Below are 18,366 nucleotides of genomic sequence, written 5' to 3' on the forward strand. Positions count from 1 at the left end.
CTCCTGGGCGCCCGTGCTCTTCGTCCAGCTTGCGGCACCAAAAGTGGTCAGGGAGCGAGGGCACCTCCAGGCAGAGCTGGGGAGGAGGAGGAGGAGGAGGAAATAAGGCTTCGGCACCTGCCGACATCGGTGTGGCAGCACGGCTGGTGGTAACTCTAACAGGGAATTCTAAATAAGTGAAAAACGACACTTTTGTTCTACAGTCCGTTGGTCCGTCCTGCAAAAATTCCCCAGCTTTTCTTGTTTCTGGAGGAAATCCAAACCCGTTTCCAACAGACATCAAGAGGCTGACGCCGTGGACGCAGTCAGGCGATGGCAGCCCCACCATCCGTCTGCCAGCAGGCTCCGCGCCGCCCTTGGCCCCGCGTGCTGGAGGCGTGCGCGGTGCAGAGCCAGTCCTAGGGGAGCCGGGCTCCCCCCCACCTCCTTAGGTGCTCAGAGCTTCACGTTCGTTACCTTTGTAATTACCGAAGGCCAGCCAAGAGCAGACACAGGCATGAAGTCACTGTTTACCAGCTTATTACGGAGCCCCTTATTCAACCCAGCAACATAATGAATGCATTACTAATGGCAACTGCCCCGTGGAAACCGGAGTTTGCAGTGAAGGCAGATGTCCTCCCTCGCCAGGGCTGTGCTGAACCATGACTGAGCGCCTACAAACCCTTGAGAGTTCTGTTTTGCTTTGTTATCTAACTATCTGACAACTTAACTTCGTCATGTTTGTATTCTCCATCTTCCTGAGTTACTTAACTTGCCCCTTCCAAGCACCAGGCAATTTAGATAAGAGCAGTAGGATCAGATACTGTGACTGCGCCGAACTGCATTTTCTGCAGGTTTCTGGGCTGTGAGTCTACGGGAACTTCACTTACGGGATTCCTCGTGCAGGAAGTCAGTAACAGAGAAGCGATTTCTCATGGGTATATTCCTGTAGGAACGATGCCAACTTTTTCAGTGTGTAGATGAACAGGTCACAAAACAGTAATAATTTTGGACCCTGCCACGTGCCCGGGCACAGCGCGGGTGGCCGGTCAGTGGGGCCCGCAGCGCAGATCCCAGCACGGGGTGGGTGCGCGGGGACCTGGCGCCTCCCTTCTGACCGCGTTGTTCTCGGCAGCACGGTCAGAAGGGACGGTTCTCCGCGGCTTTCCGTGACCTGAGGAGATGCGTGACCTGCTTGGTGTCGGACAGGCGCCTCCGCACCGACACGGCTTCTGAGCTCGGGGGCGGGGGGCCCCAGGACGGCGGTGACCCCCGCTTGCTCCCCGGCCCCCGTCACGCTTCGCCTTGCCCACGGGGCTCCGGTTCCCCGTCACGGCGGCACCGCTTCGGCCGGGGGGGGCCGTGCCGGGCCGGGCCGGGCCGGGCGTCAGCACTTGGCGGGGCCGAGCCGGGCCGGGCCGTCCCTGACCTCATGGCGGGGCCCTGCCCGAGCCCGGGGGGGCCGCGGCCCTGCCCCGCGGCGGGGGCGCTGCCGGGGCCGGGCCGAGCCAATGCGGGGCTGCGGCGAGGCCCCGCCCGCGCCGTGCCCCCCGCGGGGCGGTGCCGGTGCCGGTGGCGGTGCGGTGGCGGGGCCGGTGCGGGGCCGGCGGCACTCGGGGCTCGGCCATGGAGCGCGGCGCGGCGCGGGGCTTCCTGCCGCCCTTCGGGCACTTCGCCACGCAGGCCATCCACGCCGGGCAGGAGCCCGAGCAGTGGCGCTCGGGCGCCGTGGTGCCGCCGCTGTCGCTCTCCACCACGTTCAAGCAGCGGGCCCCCGGGCAGCACGCGGTAAGTGCGGCCGCCGCCGAGCCCCGCGGGGCGGCACGGCACGGCACGGCACGGGACGGGACCGGCGGGGCTCGGGGCCGGGGCCGGGGCCGGGGCTCGGGGCCGGGAAGCGGAAGGCGGCGGCGCTGGGGCCGGGGCTTCCGACGCGCGGCGCGGTGAGGTGGGGCCGGTCCCCGCCGGGCCGGGCCGGGCCGGGGCTTCCTTCCCTGCGGCCGGGCGGCCCCCGTGGGCTGCCCCGGGGCCCGGCGGGCACCCCCGGCCTGCGGGGGGCCGGGCCGCCCCCGTCAGCCTGCTCCGCGGGGGCACCACAGCCAGAGGCGGCTTGGCCTCGTGCTGGGTCCTGAGATGAAGCGTGTCCTGTGCTGTCCTGCTCTATCCTGCGCTGTCCTGCTCTATCCTGCGCTGTCCTGCTCTATCCTGCTCTATCCTGTGCTATCCTGCTCTGTCCTGCACTAACCTGTGCTTTCCTGTGCTGTCTTGCGCTATCCTGTGCTGTTGTGCAGCATCCTGCGCTGTCCTACGCCGTCCTGCCCGGTACTGTCCCGTGCTGCCCCGTGCTGTCCCGCCAAGGGCCTCAGGACACCCGTCGCTGCCGCAGCGTGGGTGAAGCCCCCGGCCCCGGTGACCCCTCAGGCCTTGCGTTGGTGGAGGCAGAGGCGGAGGCAGGGTGCTGGCAGCCGCCCCACGGGCAGGCCGCTGTCGGACGCTTTGAGGTCCCAGGTCTTTGTTCAGGCTGCGTGCTAACAATAGTTCGCTTTCCCTCTGGGCTGGGTGGAACACATCCTCTCGTTTGCACAGGTTGTGTAAGAGATTGCTTCGATTGTCCTTCCAGATGGAATAAATACTCCATAAGCAGTCTGGGGATGCGTTTTGTAAAGCGCTGGAAGTGCTTGCAATGAATGACCGTGAAGTTTCCGATGGCCGCAGTGCGTGTACGAGGGAAATAACACAAATTTGCAACACGCAAATAAATCAGTATTTGTTCAAACCGCGGGTCTGGGTGTCACGCTTTGCTGCTTGGAGTGTAGGAGTTTGCCTTGTGATCTTTGATGCCCTGCGGGAGCTCTCCCCCAGACCGCAGTTTGCATAGTTATGAGCAGATAGCTTTGTGACGACCGCGGGAGCAGCAGTCACACGGCGCTGCCTTCACGTGCTGATGATACAGCGGCCGCCTTGCAGGAAGCTCGGTGAGATTCCTGACTGTGGTGAAGTTGTCATTAAACAGAAATCCGGAAAGCACGCAAATACCAAGATGCTCGGCCAGGTTCTTGATGCCACAAGTGTACCCATGCAGCATGAATATATATCTTCCTGTTAATTTCTTTTTCAGTATTCCTATAAAAGCTGCTGCACAGAAACGTGGAACTTGGCATGACTGCATGCCAGGGAAACATTTGGGCTTTTGAGAGCTTTTTATCTGGTACAGACTGGCACTTGCAGTGCACTATTGCATCTTTCAAGCAGAGCATCACGGAGATGGGGCACGTTGCTCTGACAGGAACTGTGTCAGAGCAAGGCCTTTTCTCCAGAAGTGACTGGAGGTGGAAAAAGTAGGAGAACATGGCAAGCAATGTGAGTCGTCCCTCAGTGTTCTCCTAGAAACCACCGTCGGGTCGGGGATGTCCACAAAGGGCTTGGAGACCACTTTGTAGGCATTTCAATTCTTGTCTTGAGTACTGAAGCATTTCTGGCAGCTGCTCAGGTGATCACCAGTCATCACCGTAATTCCAGAGTTAATTTCGGGGGGTATGTGATCAGGCTCAAACTACCCAATATTTGGGTCTGAGCGACACAGGTGGCTTCCGCTGAGGTCACCTGGAGCGGAAGGCGCTCCTCATTTGGTGGGGCTGGGCCTCCGAGGCATCACGGTGCAGTTTGGGGCGCATAATTGGCTTTCCGGCTCATGTAGATAATTCTAAACAACGTGATTAACATCCACTTAGATAATCGCTGCGATGAGATGAGTAGTCAGGGATCAGCGGGTGCTGTCTAGAACACATCTTCTCCTCAAAGGATAGAGAATTTGTTTTCTCTGAGTTCTTTAATCATTGAGATACAGCCCGTCAATCAACAGCAGCCTAGATTTTTCTTAACTAAAGCTTTATTTTTAAAGTTGCATGAAAGTTAAATGTGCCTCAGCTCTCCCAGTTCTGCGGAGACATGGCCCTGCAGTCGGTAGCAGCTGAACGCCTTGGCCCTTGGCTTTGCCAGCGGTGCGGTGGCTGCCCGGCGACCGCAGCTGAGCTCCAGACACCCCTTTAGAGCAAACCGAGGGTTTTGCTCCAGGATGAATCAACACAAAGTGTGTCAATATCTGTTATAAATTCAGGTAAAGCTCAAATAAGCATCTTGCTATGGCTCACCGTAGTTTAACAACAAGTAAACTTGACAGGAGGGATGGATCCCAACTGGATGTTGTGTGAGCAGCTGGACGTGGGCTGAAAACCAGCCCGCTGTTACTGGGAAAGGTGGATGGGTAACCTCGGAGCTGAGAACGAGGACTTGCCAAGAAACCTAGAACTATTATTGTCCAAAACTTTCTCACTGCTCTCTCTAAAGTTGCATTTTTTTCTTGCTTTCACAACAGGGCTATGAATACAGCCGGAGTGGAAACCCTACCCGGAACTGCCTGGAGAAGGCTGTAGCTGCGCTAGATGGAGCTAAATACTGTGAGTAGTTAGTAGGTTCCTTAGGGATATCGTGCATCTCTTGATGGTGGCTACAGTAGACGTATCTTGGGGAGACAAGGACACTGAGTCGTCACCAGCCGTCCTTCAGCAGCAAGGCTTTCACAGCCGGTGTCTGCTGGTAACGGGCGAGAGCTGCTTCTTCAGGAGGGCCAGCTCAGTCACTGGTCCCCGTATCGTGACTTTGCTTCTTGCTGCACCGAGTGCCTTAGCTAAACCAAAGCACGGTGTTCCCTGTGCTAACCTCATCCTCGTGTAGCAGCACTGAATTCGGTGACGTGAGGGTGAGGCAGGCAGCCGTTGTTACCTGCGTTCTTTGTGGGTTACGCCTTGTGTAAAACAGGCCGGCTGCTTTTATTGAATCTCCTTAGAGAGTGAGATAGCACAGGTGAGAGTGACAGAACAGGTTTCCTTTAAAAGCAAAGTAAAGAATGCAAAAGCAAGTTTGACAAGGTTGTATCATATTAAGATATGGTCTGTCTGCCACTTTTCTCTGGTTTTAGGTTTAGCCTATGCTTCTGGCTTAGCTGCTACTTTGAATATTACTCACCTGCTGAAGGCAGGAGATACAATTATCTGCATGGATGATGTCTATGGAGGTAAGTAAACCACTAGTGTGTTTTTGATCTTCATTGTGCAAATGATTAAATGTATCTACTTGCGTTTCTCCTGAACTTTCCGAATTGATCTAACTATTTTTAAATGTCTTTTCACTTCATGAGAACACAGAACACTCCTGTCTGAGTTTGGTGGTAGAAATTCAAACTTTGAAAAAATCTGAAGAAAACTTTCAAAATTCAAACTTTGAAAAAATATGGAGGCTTCAGAAATGTAGCTAACTAGTAATGTATGCTATTACGAGGGGAAAATAGCAATACCCTAGCTTTCCACAGGTTTGTCTTCAGTCCAACGTAGTACAGCTTTCCAGCTTCTGTTATTTCTACTGTTCCTTTCCCAGACTTGATCCGTTACCAACCTGCATTTTGGCTGGACTGTTTAAACAGCTCTATTCTGTCAGCTTCCCAGAATGCACAACTCATGTCCGTCATGGCCATGTCTTCCGAATGCAAGTGACACGGCAGCCCACTAGTAGGTTGTGATCTTGCATAAATCTTTTGAGCCATTCCTCCAAAAAACTCTCCAGTAACAGAGTGCATCCACCTCTTCCAAAATCCTTCAAAAGTTCGATGCCACCCAAAAGTCTGTAATAGGGAAGTCTGCCAGGATCCCCTGCAACAGTCGGTGTCCTCATTGCCCCACTCTTGCATTTCACAGACCAGTGAAGCTTGTCATCTTCCTTCGTTGCCCTCCAACTATTTCGAAACCTTGATACAAAGAGATCAAATCTGCTTTGTTTTCAAAGGAAGGTTGGAGAGGCCAGCAACAAGGAGCATTTTCCCAAGCAATAGCTCGAAAACTTTTTAGCAAGAGTAACCACCTTTCTCGCAGCTAGGAGTGACTGCTGTTTGCCAGCCAGTTCTGTATGCCTGTGCACATCAAACAGAAACACATGCATTTATTTTACCATCTGTCATGCCAGATAGCCCTTCTCCAAAGTACATGTGGAACCAAACTGAGTGAGGACAGCAGAAACCCCTACTCAGCAGCCTGCTCCGTTTGTTCCAGCCCTCCCACCGCACAACTCAGTAAATCAAAGTAATTTGGTCAAAGCGTTTTATCAGTTCCTCACTTCCAAAAGGCCCATAGGTGCAGTTTTCCAGCAAAACCAGTTCACCCTGTTCTTTAAAGCCTCAGCCTACAGCAGTTTTGCAGTGATGAATTTCATTGTAAAAAGCCTTGTTGGTTAGGATGGCAGGAGTGTGCCTGCTAAATCAAGTGAGTCCATGGTATTCAAGGTTGTCAGAAGGACAGAAAAAAAACCTGAGAAGCTCTCAAGGGCCATGCTGGAAAGTATATTGGCTGGGATGTGCTGAAGAGATGCTGAGCTTTGGGATGCGTGAGGAGGAGCTGGAGGTAGTTGACGCCTCTGAATTCTAGGCCACTGATGTAATTTTTAGAAGGGCTTCCTTCGGTGTAACCACTCATTTCTGACAAACGTTTTGTGTGGTGTGCTGTTATTAAAAGTACCTAAGACTACTACAAAGCAGCTTTTCTGTGGGTTGTGTTTGTAGAGTTCACAGCCTATGCAAAAATTTCCTGTGCTTGAATAAGCTCCCTACAACACAAGAAAGAAGACAGTATATAGTTTATTGTAGAAATACAAGTATTTTCTAAAATAAAAATCATTCACGCAGTGCTCAAACAGAATCTAACCCAGCATATCCTATGCCTTTATGGCAAGATGGCAGCTGGCGTTCTGCATAAGTGAATAAATGTTGAATAACCTTGGCAGAAAGACCTAACAAATTAATTTTTAATCCAGGCTGTGTTGCCAGGTGGTCAATATGTTACATATCTAGTGGTCAATGATTTTTTTCTGTTTTTTGTCCTTTAAGCTTTCTGGGGAAAGGCTTCGAAAAGAAAGGAAATAGAAAGGAACAGAAAGGAAGGAATAATCAATTTTTTAGGTTCCTCATTACATGCTAATTTAATGGAATGATAAGAAGCACAGTATCTGGAGTCTACCCCTTGATTCTTCCTCTCCCAAATTTTTGATTAAGTTTATTAAAAAGAAGGAAGACCTTGAAAGTACAAGGTGGAATACAGTTGTTATTGTATCCAGGGTCGGTGAGAACTGAAGCAAAAACTGCAAGTGCTTCCCTGTGCATACCAAAGAGCTGGAAGAATAGCACCCAGTGACTGTGAGTGCTCAGGTGCCAGCAAAAGGATTTCATTTTCTGTTTCGTTTTCCAATCAAAAAAAAAAAAACAAAACTGAGCAGCTATTAGTTGAAAGTACTTCATAATCAGCGTGATTCCCACTATTATTTTTCCGTGTTTAAAAACACAGCAATCTTTAGAGGTTTTAGAAATAATACTAATCAGCCATTTGTAGCGGATAGCACAAAACCGCACACTCCTGACTTTCTGTGGATGCATACAAGAGACTGGAGGTCAGTGAAGGAAAGTTAGGGAAGTCGTTTCACTTTGTGCCATCTCTCTCCCGTTTCTTTTTTTTAAAGGTACAAACAGGTACTTCAGGCAAGTAGCCATGAAAATGGGTATAAATGTAGTTTTTGTTGACTGTACAAAATTGAAACACCTGGAAGCTGCAATCACACCAGAAACCAAGGTAGGGGAGAGAAAAAAATTGCTAAGCTTAATTGCTTAATGTTCTTAAATAATTTTATTGGTGCTACTGATATATCGGGTGTATGTGGCAACGTTTTGGCAGCGGAGGGGGCACAGGGGTGGCCTCTGCGGGAGGAGGCTGGGGCACAGCTGCAGCGGCCCCACCACAGACCAGAGCTGTAGTTAGTGAAGTAGCAGTTGTCATATGAAAATGAATAAGCAATGCTTTGGGATGGTGCTAGCTGCTCCTGTTATGTTTCAAAGCCCTTACGACTTCTAAATTAATTTCTGAAAATAAAGATGTAGTATTTGTGATGGTGGAACTGATGATAAGAAAATTATCCTGAGTGATACAGACGATTATGATAAATGATGAGAAAAGTAACCTGTGTTTATGTGTGGAGAGAGAAGCCTGGATATTCATGCATTGGTAGCTTTTTAGACTGCCACCCTTAAAAGTACATAAAAGAGAGGAAAGGTTTGCTTTACACACTGCATTATTGCACGTATACATGTAGTAGAGATAGTACCAGCACCGTAGTATCTCTGAACTGATGTTTTGTATTGTTGAATCACTACAGCTTGTTTGGATTGAAACGCCCACAAACCCCACACTGAAGGTCATTGATATTCAGGGCTGTGCAGATGTTGTACATAAGCATAAGGATGTTCTTCTGGTAGTAGACAACACTTTTATGTCTGCGTATTTCCAGGTAAGTGCCTTCTTTGTGTATAATTACCCCAGTATTTCAGTGTATTCAAAGATGCATTTTTAAAATGGAGCCACTGCCAACAAACCGTGGTTTTGATACGCACGTTGTAAATCGCCTGTCCTGTCTCTGAATACAACCAGTGCACTGCTCCTCTCTAAATTAGCAAAGATGGCATGCAAAGTATTTTATAGCTAGCCGTATACCAGTATGATACCGACAAAACCAGCATAATTTAGAGGTTAAGTAAACATTTAGGCAATCAAGAAAGTAAGTTAAGCCACTGGGAGAAAGGCTTCTCTGTCATTCAGAAGTCATATTTTTTAGATCTAACTGATGGGAATCATAACAGACCATTTTAAGTAGTGTAATGTTTTCTACCTTTGCCCTTTTTCTACCGATTATTTTGCATGTGCTGTTCATGATCTGTTCTGTACCACCTGGTATTCGAAAAAGGAAGTGGAGAAAAAAGTTAAAATAAGCAAAATACATTGACTGTGTCTTTGAGATGTTAAAGTTACCTTTTTCTTCAATGTTTTGATGAATGTGTGGCTTAAGTTTGTAATTTTGACCTTAGACAACTCGTTTAAGAAAAGGTTGGATGTGGTATTTAGGGGCACGATTTAGTGCGTAATATTGCTGATAGGGGGACAGTTGGACCAGATGATCGTGGAGGTCTTTTCCAACCTTTATGATTCTATGATTTAATTTTTTTCTGCTTTTATAACCGGAATACATGAAGTAAAGGCAATTTTTAAAATTCTTAAACTACGTCTAGATAAGAAACTTCAAAGTCTTGTTCATCTTAACATGGGCTAGAAATATCCCTGCGTGTTTCCCTGGAGACCAAACTATTCCCTTATATTTTAGGTCTAAAGAGAGACTTGTTTTTGAGCACAGAAGGAAAGGTGTCTGTTTCTGATAATTTACAGAGAACTCAGTGTCCTTAACAGAGCCTTTTAGAAGGTGTTAATGCTTAGCTAGAGCAGCACTCGAGTTTGTCTTGCAGATACCAAAGGCTTTCTGTTTTTTTCCCATTATTTTATTTCTGAAAGATGTGTGTGAAAGAAGAAAAGTGAGCATCTGGATATGTGAGCTAGTTAATGTATCTTTTATTGGCCTGGTCCTAAGAGAAAGTGAGTTGTAGTAATTAGGTCTAGTAAGCATAATAGGTAATGTCTTTAAACTCCTCCAGACTCCTGCTGATGCACTGCACTAAGAAAATCGTAATTTTAGAGTGATTTGTATAGTAATATTGAATGTAAAAGGCACTGGTGTTTATGCTACCATCCTCTTGGCTGCGTGTTGGGAATGCACATCATCCGTGTTCCTTGAGTAGACTTACGTGCTTAGGCTGACAGCAGCGTTCTTTCATTCTAAATCTGCTTGCTTTATCACCCTTTAATTTATTAGTACTCTTCAGTCCTTCTAATAAGTTTATATTATACCACAAAGTCCTTTACTTAGTGACTAATTTAGAAAGAAGATTGTTCATTACTTCTTGCCCACCATCACCTTGGTTTGTCTCTCCCCTTAAAAAGGCTTCTCTGAGGAAAGCTGAGTGCCTTAGAGAAGAGAGACTTGGCAAACCAAACCCTTTGTGCTCTCTGCAGGTGTTCAGTTGTTCTTTCAATGCAGTATCACCCATACTGATATCCAGAGAACTCTGAAATGTCACAATTTGTATGGAGGCCTTCCCTTTTTAAGGAAATATACTTTAAACATCATTACTTATCCCTGTCCCAGCTAAGCAATATAACTATTTTTTTCATGTGTGAACATGCTGCGTGTTAGCTGCATTCACTTCATTCAAATTACTCTATTCCCTCACTAAAGCCAGTGAGAATTAGACCAGTGTTTTCAAATCGTGGTTTATTGTGGGTTCTTTTATTGTGCTTACTGTGAATCGAGTGCCTTCCTGTGCTGCTGCTTTCCGTCGCACATTCTGTCTTTCTTCAATCTCAGTTTTTGTCTTTTTTGTTAGGATTTTTGTGTTTTTCTCTTAGTTTCTCTTTCTAGTGTTACTTTCTGTGTTTGATCACAGTGTTTCTGGATAGCTTGAAATGAACCAGAGGGCAAAAGTAAGTTTAATCAAACCTATTATTTTCGTATCATTTTAGCGTCCATTGTCCCTGGGGGCTGATATTTGCATGTATTCTGCGACCAAGTACATGAACGGTAGGTGCTTGAATTCAACACGACTCAGGCTGGTTATTTAAAAGCCGTTCCAGCTACTGTTGAGCCTTTCTGCATTCACCTCTTGAACCTCTTCCATGTCTGATGGAAGCTTTTAAACTCCTTTTGCTACTGATAAATCTGCACATAGCTATTGCCAACTTGCTGCTAATGGCACCGGCAAGTGATGTTGTGCAAACACGGTTTGCACTGTGATCGTGCCCAGATGGTTTGCCTTAATGAGGAGAACAAATCCACAAGATGAGGTCGTGTTTTTCAAACTCAGGCTCCCTCCAGGTTCAGCTGGTCTTACGGAGCAACCTAGGGCAAGAAAAAGCCAAAAGTGGGGTTTGGAAATGCGCCACATTCATACACACAGCTGTAAAACCAAATGCAAGGCTTCGTACAAGGTAGCTGCCGGAAATTGTATTGAAGTTCAAGGGAGTTTATATGGCAGTGCTGGAGCCTGTTCAAAAGCACATTCACTGTGTTGTTTCCCAGACAATCCAGACTGAGAGCTAGCTCGGCTGCGGTAGCTGCGCTGTAACCACACGTCCGCTTGTGGTGCAGATAAAAGTGGAAGCTTTCTGGCTGGGGTTTGCTCTTATTAAACAGCAGTCTGCTGCTGCCCCACAGGAACTCAGCGATGTCTCCACAAAGTCCTGCTTTCTGGCAGCTAGCTGCAGCGGGTTTGGTAGGCACCTGGGGGCATGAGGGCAGCGTGCAGCAAAGCACACCGCCAACATGAACCTCAGAAAAAACAAATCTGCCTATGATTCACGTGAGGGTGCAGGGAGGGCAGCTGTGGTAATGAGAAGGAGTCAAGGGCCTTGCCAAAATGGGACTATTTCAGCACCGAGGTGGAGAAAAAGAGGGGGTTTGTGCCAGAACCCTGGAGCAGATAACTTTGTTCTTACGTTCTCCTTGCATTTTTAGGGCACAGTGATGTTGTAATGGGGCTTGTTTCGGTAAACTGTGATGACCTCTACGAAAGGCTCAAATTCTTACAAAACTGTAAGTAGTCAATATAGGAAATACCTTAAAATGTATGTAATTGAATATACCGGCTCACAGAAGGAAGAGTGTTGCGCGCACGCAAGTACGTGCTCTGCGTGTCACGTAGCAGGGCGGGAGATGTGGCACACGCAGACAGCATCAGGTGCAGAGCAGCTCACATTTCTCCCATGTACAGCACCTGCAGTTACGTGGTACATGACTGGTTACTGAGTCTCTCTTAAGGTTATTTTACACAATTTTACTGCCTCTTAATTGTAATGAATAAATTTCTGTACAGTGTTCTGTGTACAATAGAAGGAGCAAGGGTTTATTATTCCAAAAAAATTTCACCCTTGACTCTTCAGCTTGTTAATTCAGTCCTCTAATTGGCTTCCCATGTGTGTGAGATGAGGAGGGCAGGTCGTACCAGACGTCTTTCCCTTTGTCTTGTTCTTCTATGGAAGAAATTTGGGAAATTAGCACTGTATTTAGTTTTACTGAAAAATAAAGCCCTCTTTTTTTCACGTGTAACTTTGTATTTCATTTTCTGCAGCTCTTGGAGCTGTTCCGTCTCCTTTTGACTGTTACCTGTGCAACCGTGGTTTGAAGACACTGAAGATCCGGATGAATCAACATTTCCACAATGCATTAGCTGTTGCTCGGTTTCTTGAGTCAGATTCCCGGGTGGAGAAAGTCATTTTCCCTGGTAGGTTGGCAAGGCTTCAGGGCGGGTGGCGTCCTGGAGTGGGGCTGGACTTGGGTGCTGCAATAGTACGTGTCGCTTGCGCACCCCTCACGTTTGATGACTCTCAGTTAGGTGTCTGCCTTGGCAATGGGCTTCGCATTCCTTTCCAGCTGAAGGATGTTTTTATATATTTCAGGGTGAGCTGCTTTACTCTTTGATGTGATGTTAATTAACTTACAGCAATTCCTACAAATTTCAGGCTTGCCTTCGCACCCTCAGCATGAGCTGATCAAGCGGCAATGCACTGGCTGTCCCGGGATGATAACCTTTTACATTAAAGGAAATCTTGAACACGCTACTGCCTTTCTCAATAATTTAAAGGTAAATGACAGTAAATACGCTCTGCCTTAAAGGGAACTGAATCTGTCTCTCTGAGTGCGATGATGGAAGCAAGTGATTTTTGTTGGGACAGGGAGAGTCTTCCTCTGTACTTTTAAAGCTCCTAATTTCTTTTGGGTGTAACCATCTCTAAATAATAGATTATGCATAAATGGACACTAATGAGAGGGAAGAAAAGGGTGCTTCAGCTCATTTGAGGTGTCTGTTTACACGGAATGGTGTAGCATTTCCAGGTTAGCCCAGGCATTGCTTCTGACAAAGAGCCGACATACCAGCCTTTTGCAATTACCTCTAGCATTTGAAAGCAGAGAAGCTGTGGCTGGTGTAATACTGCTGTAATATTTCAAAGTACTTGTCAAGAGAAGAAGCCGTTGAGAAATGACATGGATCATGAAGCAAAGAGGGAGTTCCTCAATTTGGAAAACAGTTGTTTATTTTACCTGAACCATAGGAATTTTGCTTTTGTCTTTGTAATACACTAGTTCTGCCTGTATGCTTTCTTGTGTTTTCTGGTCTGTGTCTCTGGTTAGTGTGCATCCTGCTCCTGCATTGTTTTCGTTTTGCTCTTGGAAAAGCAAATCAGAAATAATTGACAAGATGAATTGGAACTTCCTTCTCTCTGCTTTACTTATTTGCCAGCTAATGCCATTGGCCAAAAATGGATATACTAAAAATATGATTTTCCCACAAAGTATTCTTTTGCTTGAGAGAGCATGTGGTCCTCGTGCATGAAGTCAACCAGCTTTGGCAACAAGCGCCATGAAGTACATTCCAGAATAATTCCATGCGATATGGTCAATTCACCCTTTTGACTTCGTTAGCCATCGCATCGTCACTAGGTTGATACAGGAGCATTGTTGAGGGCAGTAAATGCATTCACAGCAGAGAAATTGTGCGTACGTATTTGCGTGCAGTTGACTCTCTAGAGAGCCTTTTTGACATCCGCAAGTATATGCCTGTAATTTAAAGATCAGTGCTAAAAAACACCACTTAACTAACAGCAGCCATTTCTCAGGCGTGTGCTTTTAGGCTCTGAGAAGTTAAGCTGTTTTTCAAAGCACTAAACTAGCCTTCAGACCCAAGGAAGAACGAGTGGAAAAATCAGTGCAGCCTTATGGGAAGAATCTTAATTTCTAGCCCCTGACGCTCTCCCCACCCAAACAAACCTGCCATTTGGCAGCTCTGAAAAGCATAGGGGTCATCTGTGAATAGGGATAGTGAATAGGTTATAATCACTTAAACATTAATTGAAAATTTGGGGATCTGGGTCTTATTTTGTTCGCTCAGCCTGCTCCATCCTTCCTCTGACCAGAGTGAAAGCTCTGGTGGTGTCCAGGCAGCCTCTGCGCCCTGATGTTGTTTATTTTCCCTTCAGCTCTTCCTGCATTGCTGACCATGCTGTGCAATATAGGAACTAATTCTAAGTTGTATTTGCTCAGCATGGGTATGTTTTAATTTCAGTTTTGCACTAGCATCTCTTTAGAGCCATGTTAGGCATACTTTATTTTAAATCTTATTAACTCTTAACTGCTAAATGTATACTTTTTTCCCCTTACTATATCTGATACCTTTTAAAATACTAAAGTTACTGTAGAAAAAAATAGAAAAAAATCAGAAGTACTAAAAATGGAACTTCCTTGTTCTTTCACTGTCTCTAAGTATTCGTAACCTTACACTTTTTATGTTAACGTCTGTTTACTGTTTTCCTGCAGGTTTTTGCACTGGCTGAGAGTCTGGGAGGATATGAGAGCCTAGCAGAGCATCCGTAAGTCATTCTTCATCTTAACAGTCCGAGAGAAGCTTCAGAGTAACAAAAGAGTTCCTGGTCTATTTTTATGGGAGTTCTAAAATTTTCTAGTGTACTAAGCTAAGATTGCATATAATTGAGATACAAGAATACTGTGTTGTACAACACAAAAGCCAGTGTCTGCTGCAGAAATGCCTGTGACTTTTGTGAAAATCAGTTTTTTGCTTTGGCTGGAGCAGAAGTAGAGACCTCCTTAGGAGTACGAGAGAGGAGCTCTTTGTTTTCACCCTGGTGAAGGAGTCAGAGTGGTGTGAGGTGAACGTGCAGACCTGTGGTTGCAGAGAAGTCTCCACAGCTGCAGGCGCTGTGGACAAGCCTGGGTGGTTCCCCTGCTCCCTGCCTGCAGCCTGGATATTGGCTGTAGTCACCCATCTGCCGAGGTGGGCGTCAGATGGGTGCAATTCTTCCCTGCTGTGGGACTCCTCCAGAATCACTTTTAAAAAATCTCAACAGCAAACACAAACAGCAATAGGGGAGGAAAAAGTGCATGTAGTTTAAGTAATGTATGTACCTCTGTCCTGTCAAAGCTCAACTGCTCTGCACTGCCTTTCCAGCGTCTGTACTGAAATGTGGTTGTGCGGCACCAGCTTCTCGTAGCTGTGTTTATTCATTTGCAGTCTCCATACACACACACAAATGGCACTACCCAGTTACAGTAAATAGGCTGTTCCAAACCTACTGTGGAGAGGTAAGAAGGACGCAGTGCTTTAGTAGGAGCAGAAGAGGAGCAGCCCCTGGAAGCTGCCCAGGGACAGCACTGCGAAGCTGCAGCGTCTGCAAGGGCGCAAAGATGGCCTGAGCTGCTCTGCTTGTCTTTGTCTTCTTGGCTAACTCTCTTGGCTATAACTAGACCCGCATTTTAAATAAATATCAAGGCAGGTTCAGCAACGGTCACTTTTCCATTTCCTCAGAATTGCTTTATGGTGCCACTGGCTGCGTCCGGAATTACCGGATAGCTCTCGGATCTGTTGAACAAATTGTTCCATAAGCACTGTAAATTTTAGCAAGGCTTTCACACTATTTTCAGCAGTACTACTGCTAATACTTTCCACACTTCCTTGGTTTTGCTGGGAGACTGAGCTGCAATTTATTATTATGGTAACAATCCCAAGTAATCAGCGTGGTTTTGGATAAGTAGAATTGAGTGGATTTGATGCCACTTGTGTGGGCAGAGCCCTGCCGTTCTAGCAGCTTACACAAGAGGGCATATTCGGTATGCTGCACTGAACGGTGTCTGTCTTCACGTCAAGCAGACTGTGGGGATTTTAGTAATACTTGGTTGCTACTGTCTAGGTTAAATGGCTAAAAATAGGATTTTTATATAATTAGATTATTTTACTGAAATACATTTTGCTTGTCAAAAAATACATGGAAAGTTATGACTAAACATATTCTAAATCATTTCAGTTTCTCATTTTAGAATAATAGCAAATCTTTAAATACTTAAGCTGTTGAAAGGTAATTGCCAAGTGGTGGATGTCAGTGCCTGAGCACATGGGAAAACAGCTGCTTAGCTACTTCCATATATCCTCCATAGCTGGAGAAAATAAACTCTTCATCTTAAGTGGTGTAGTTTGATGGGTGATCTTAGAAACTAGAAGTTAAAAATAAGTAATGGGATTTTATACGGGATGTTGTATGCTGTAGATCTTTCTCCAAATTCTTAAAATAGAGCTTTTAAATACTCCGTATCAGAAAATTTAAAATATATCTGGAAGGAAGAGAGAGGTGATTTTTTTCCCTATTTCAGTTCCAGATTCTTAAGTATCCACTTCTTACTTATCATTTGTGGTTTGGAAATACTGTGCTGGAACTCTGGGAGATACAAGCCACTGACTTCATTGCAGTTGACATAATTTGCATAATTTGATCATAAAATCTCTTTCAATCTATGGCTATCCAGCAGGTTGTACATAAAAGGTATAAAGTTTTCATAGAATTACAGGGAATGCTGGCAGGTAACCAATTTGATTGATCTTTGCCAATAAAAATAAAATGTCTTAGAAAAAATGCTGCTTTTAATTCTTCTTCCAGAGCCATCATGACTCATGCGTCAGTGCCTAAAGAAGATAGAGAAGCTCTTGGAATCAGTGATACATTAATTCGCCTGTCCATTGGTTTGGAAGATGAAGAAGATTTACTGGAAGACCTAGATCAGGCTCTGAAAGCTGCAGTAAGTTGGTTGTTGACTTAGTGCCATCACTCTAAAAATAATTTCCTCTCTAATCCTTTGCCTTCCTCACTAATAACACGTGAGCTCTTTCATCACTTATGCCCAATCTCAGGAATAAGTTAATGAACAAATGCAGCAACCGTTCTCTTGGTAATTCTAGCCTCACGTAACATTCAAATTACTTGTAAATCCACAGTTCTGTGGATTTGGTGACTCCTCAGTAGTCCTTGCGATGCAGAGGACAGAGTTTAGTCTTTGGTGGACCTTGAGTCAACTCTGAGTCAATGGCCAAGGTAGAACTGGGTTCAGCACTTATTTTCCTCTGCCACCTTGGTTGGTAGGTACACGAAAAAGATTTAGAAAAATATTTGAAAAATGTTTGAAATACAGAATTTTGTCTCTGTATGAGAGAACACGATGGTATTGGTGAGTAAAATATAAATTTGAGTCTCGCACCGATTTTAACAGACGTGTAGTAGTTTGATGTGCTGTACAATCAGGAAATTATTACTTTTCTCTAATTGGTGATAGGGAAAGCCAACAAAAATTAGTATCAGTAACTACATGTGTTTTTATATGCCAGTACAGAACATGAAGACAATCTAATGCTAAACCATATCCTATTTATGGAAAAAAAAAAGAAGGGTGCATGGTCAAAATAGGTGTATAGCCTAATTATATTTTTCCTTCTTATTGCAGTTCCCAGACCATAATGCTTTGAAGTGACAACTGAAACCTGAAGTTGGAAGTTAGATATCGAAACATCTAAAGAAGATGACACGGAAAGCCAAATTGCTAACAATTTTTCTTTGATTTGCCTTTGAGAATTGAAATCTGTTCAATCAAACTCTGGATTCCTAGGGAGTTCTCACATTGTACCTTGTGTCTGGCTGTACGTTGCTGTGCACCATGGCACGTAGCCTGTGGTCTCCTGTGCGTCTGTTTCTGCTGTATTGTAATCCTCTGTCTTTGGAATTTATGGGGTCAGTAACTCGTGTTTGAGAGCAGCCATGATACACACTCAGGAATATTATCTTGGTTCTCTCCAGGAAGATGAATGTTTCTTATTTGTCTTGCTAATGCTGCAAGGGTATTAGGTCAGTAGGGTTTGTTTCTGTTACTGCTCTTCAGGATGCAAAATTATTTGTTCTCATCTCTTCTAATCCAACGGTCCAACTTGAATTTTGTTGATAAAATTTAGATTTTTTAAAATGAAGTATTGAAATGTGTAGTACTTTTTCACCCCATGATATTTCATGGAGTACTGAAACTAAATCCAATACCTGGTAAACAATGGTAGCTTTTTAAAGGTGGTTCTCTGACTTAAAAAAAAATAAAAAATCATGCAATGCTAATTGTACTAATGATTTGGTTTATATATTTGGAATTGGGATCGTTTTGATTAAAATACACTTTGGATTTCCCTGATGTATTACTTGTTTTGACAGTTGAGTATGCTACTTGCATTCAGAATCAGTTGATAAAATAACCCCGGATCTGTTTATATTCTTCTAAGGAAAATGATGTCATTGATGTTTTTGCTTTTGCCAAGAAAAAGAAATATAAATTCCAATGTATAACAACGTATCCTGCAAACTGCAATACTCAGGCAAGCAAGGATTTTTCTTGGACAGGAGATGCTGTCTCACAAAAAGGCGTTTATTCACAGCTTAATGGCTTGCTGCACAGGAGCTGCTGCTGCTTTGAGCTTCGGCAGGTTGAGGGGCCTCTGTGTTGATCCCTCAGGTGAGGAGAGCAGGGTGGGTACTGATGCTA

At 45.4% G+C, this 18,366-nt stretch overlaps 1 protein-coding gene across 1 annotated transcript; it reads left to right on the plus strand.

The window, feature by feature from the left end:
- The first annotated feature begins 1,529 nt into the window (after positions 1-1,529).
- CTH (cystathionine gamma-lyase) lies at positions 1,530-18,013 on the plus strand. Its single transcript, XM_067001408.1, has 12 exons — positions 1,530-1,767; positions 4,355-4,436; positions 4,958-5,053; positions 7,537-7,646; positions 8,227-8,358; positions 10,476-10,533; positions 11,467-11,544; positions 12,080-12,232; positions 12,471-12,592; positions 14,323-14,375; positions 16,452-16,590; positions 17,290-18,013. The coding sequence occupies exons 1-12, from the start codon at positions 1,606-1,608 to the stop codon at positions 17,314-17,316; spliced, it is 1,212 nt and encodes a 403-aa protein (XP_066857509.1). The 5' UTR covers positions 1,530-1,605; the 3' UTR covers positions 17,317-18,013.
- Positions 18,014-18,366: the final 353 nt, after the last annotated feature.

The sequence above is a fragment of the Anser cygnoides genome, chromosome 8, assembly GCF_040182565.1.
Source record: "Anser cygnoides isolate HZ-2024a breed goose chromosome 8, Taihu_goose_T2T_genome, whole genome shotgun sequence".
In the NCBI taxonomy this organism is placed as follows: Eukaryota; Metazoa; Chordata; class Aves; order Anseriformes; family Anatidae; genus Anser; species Anser cygnoides.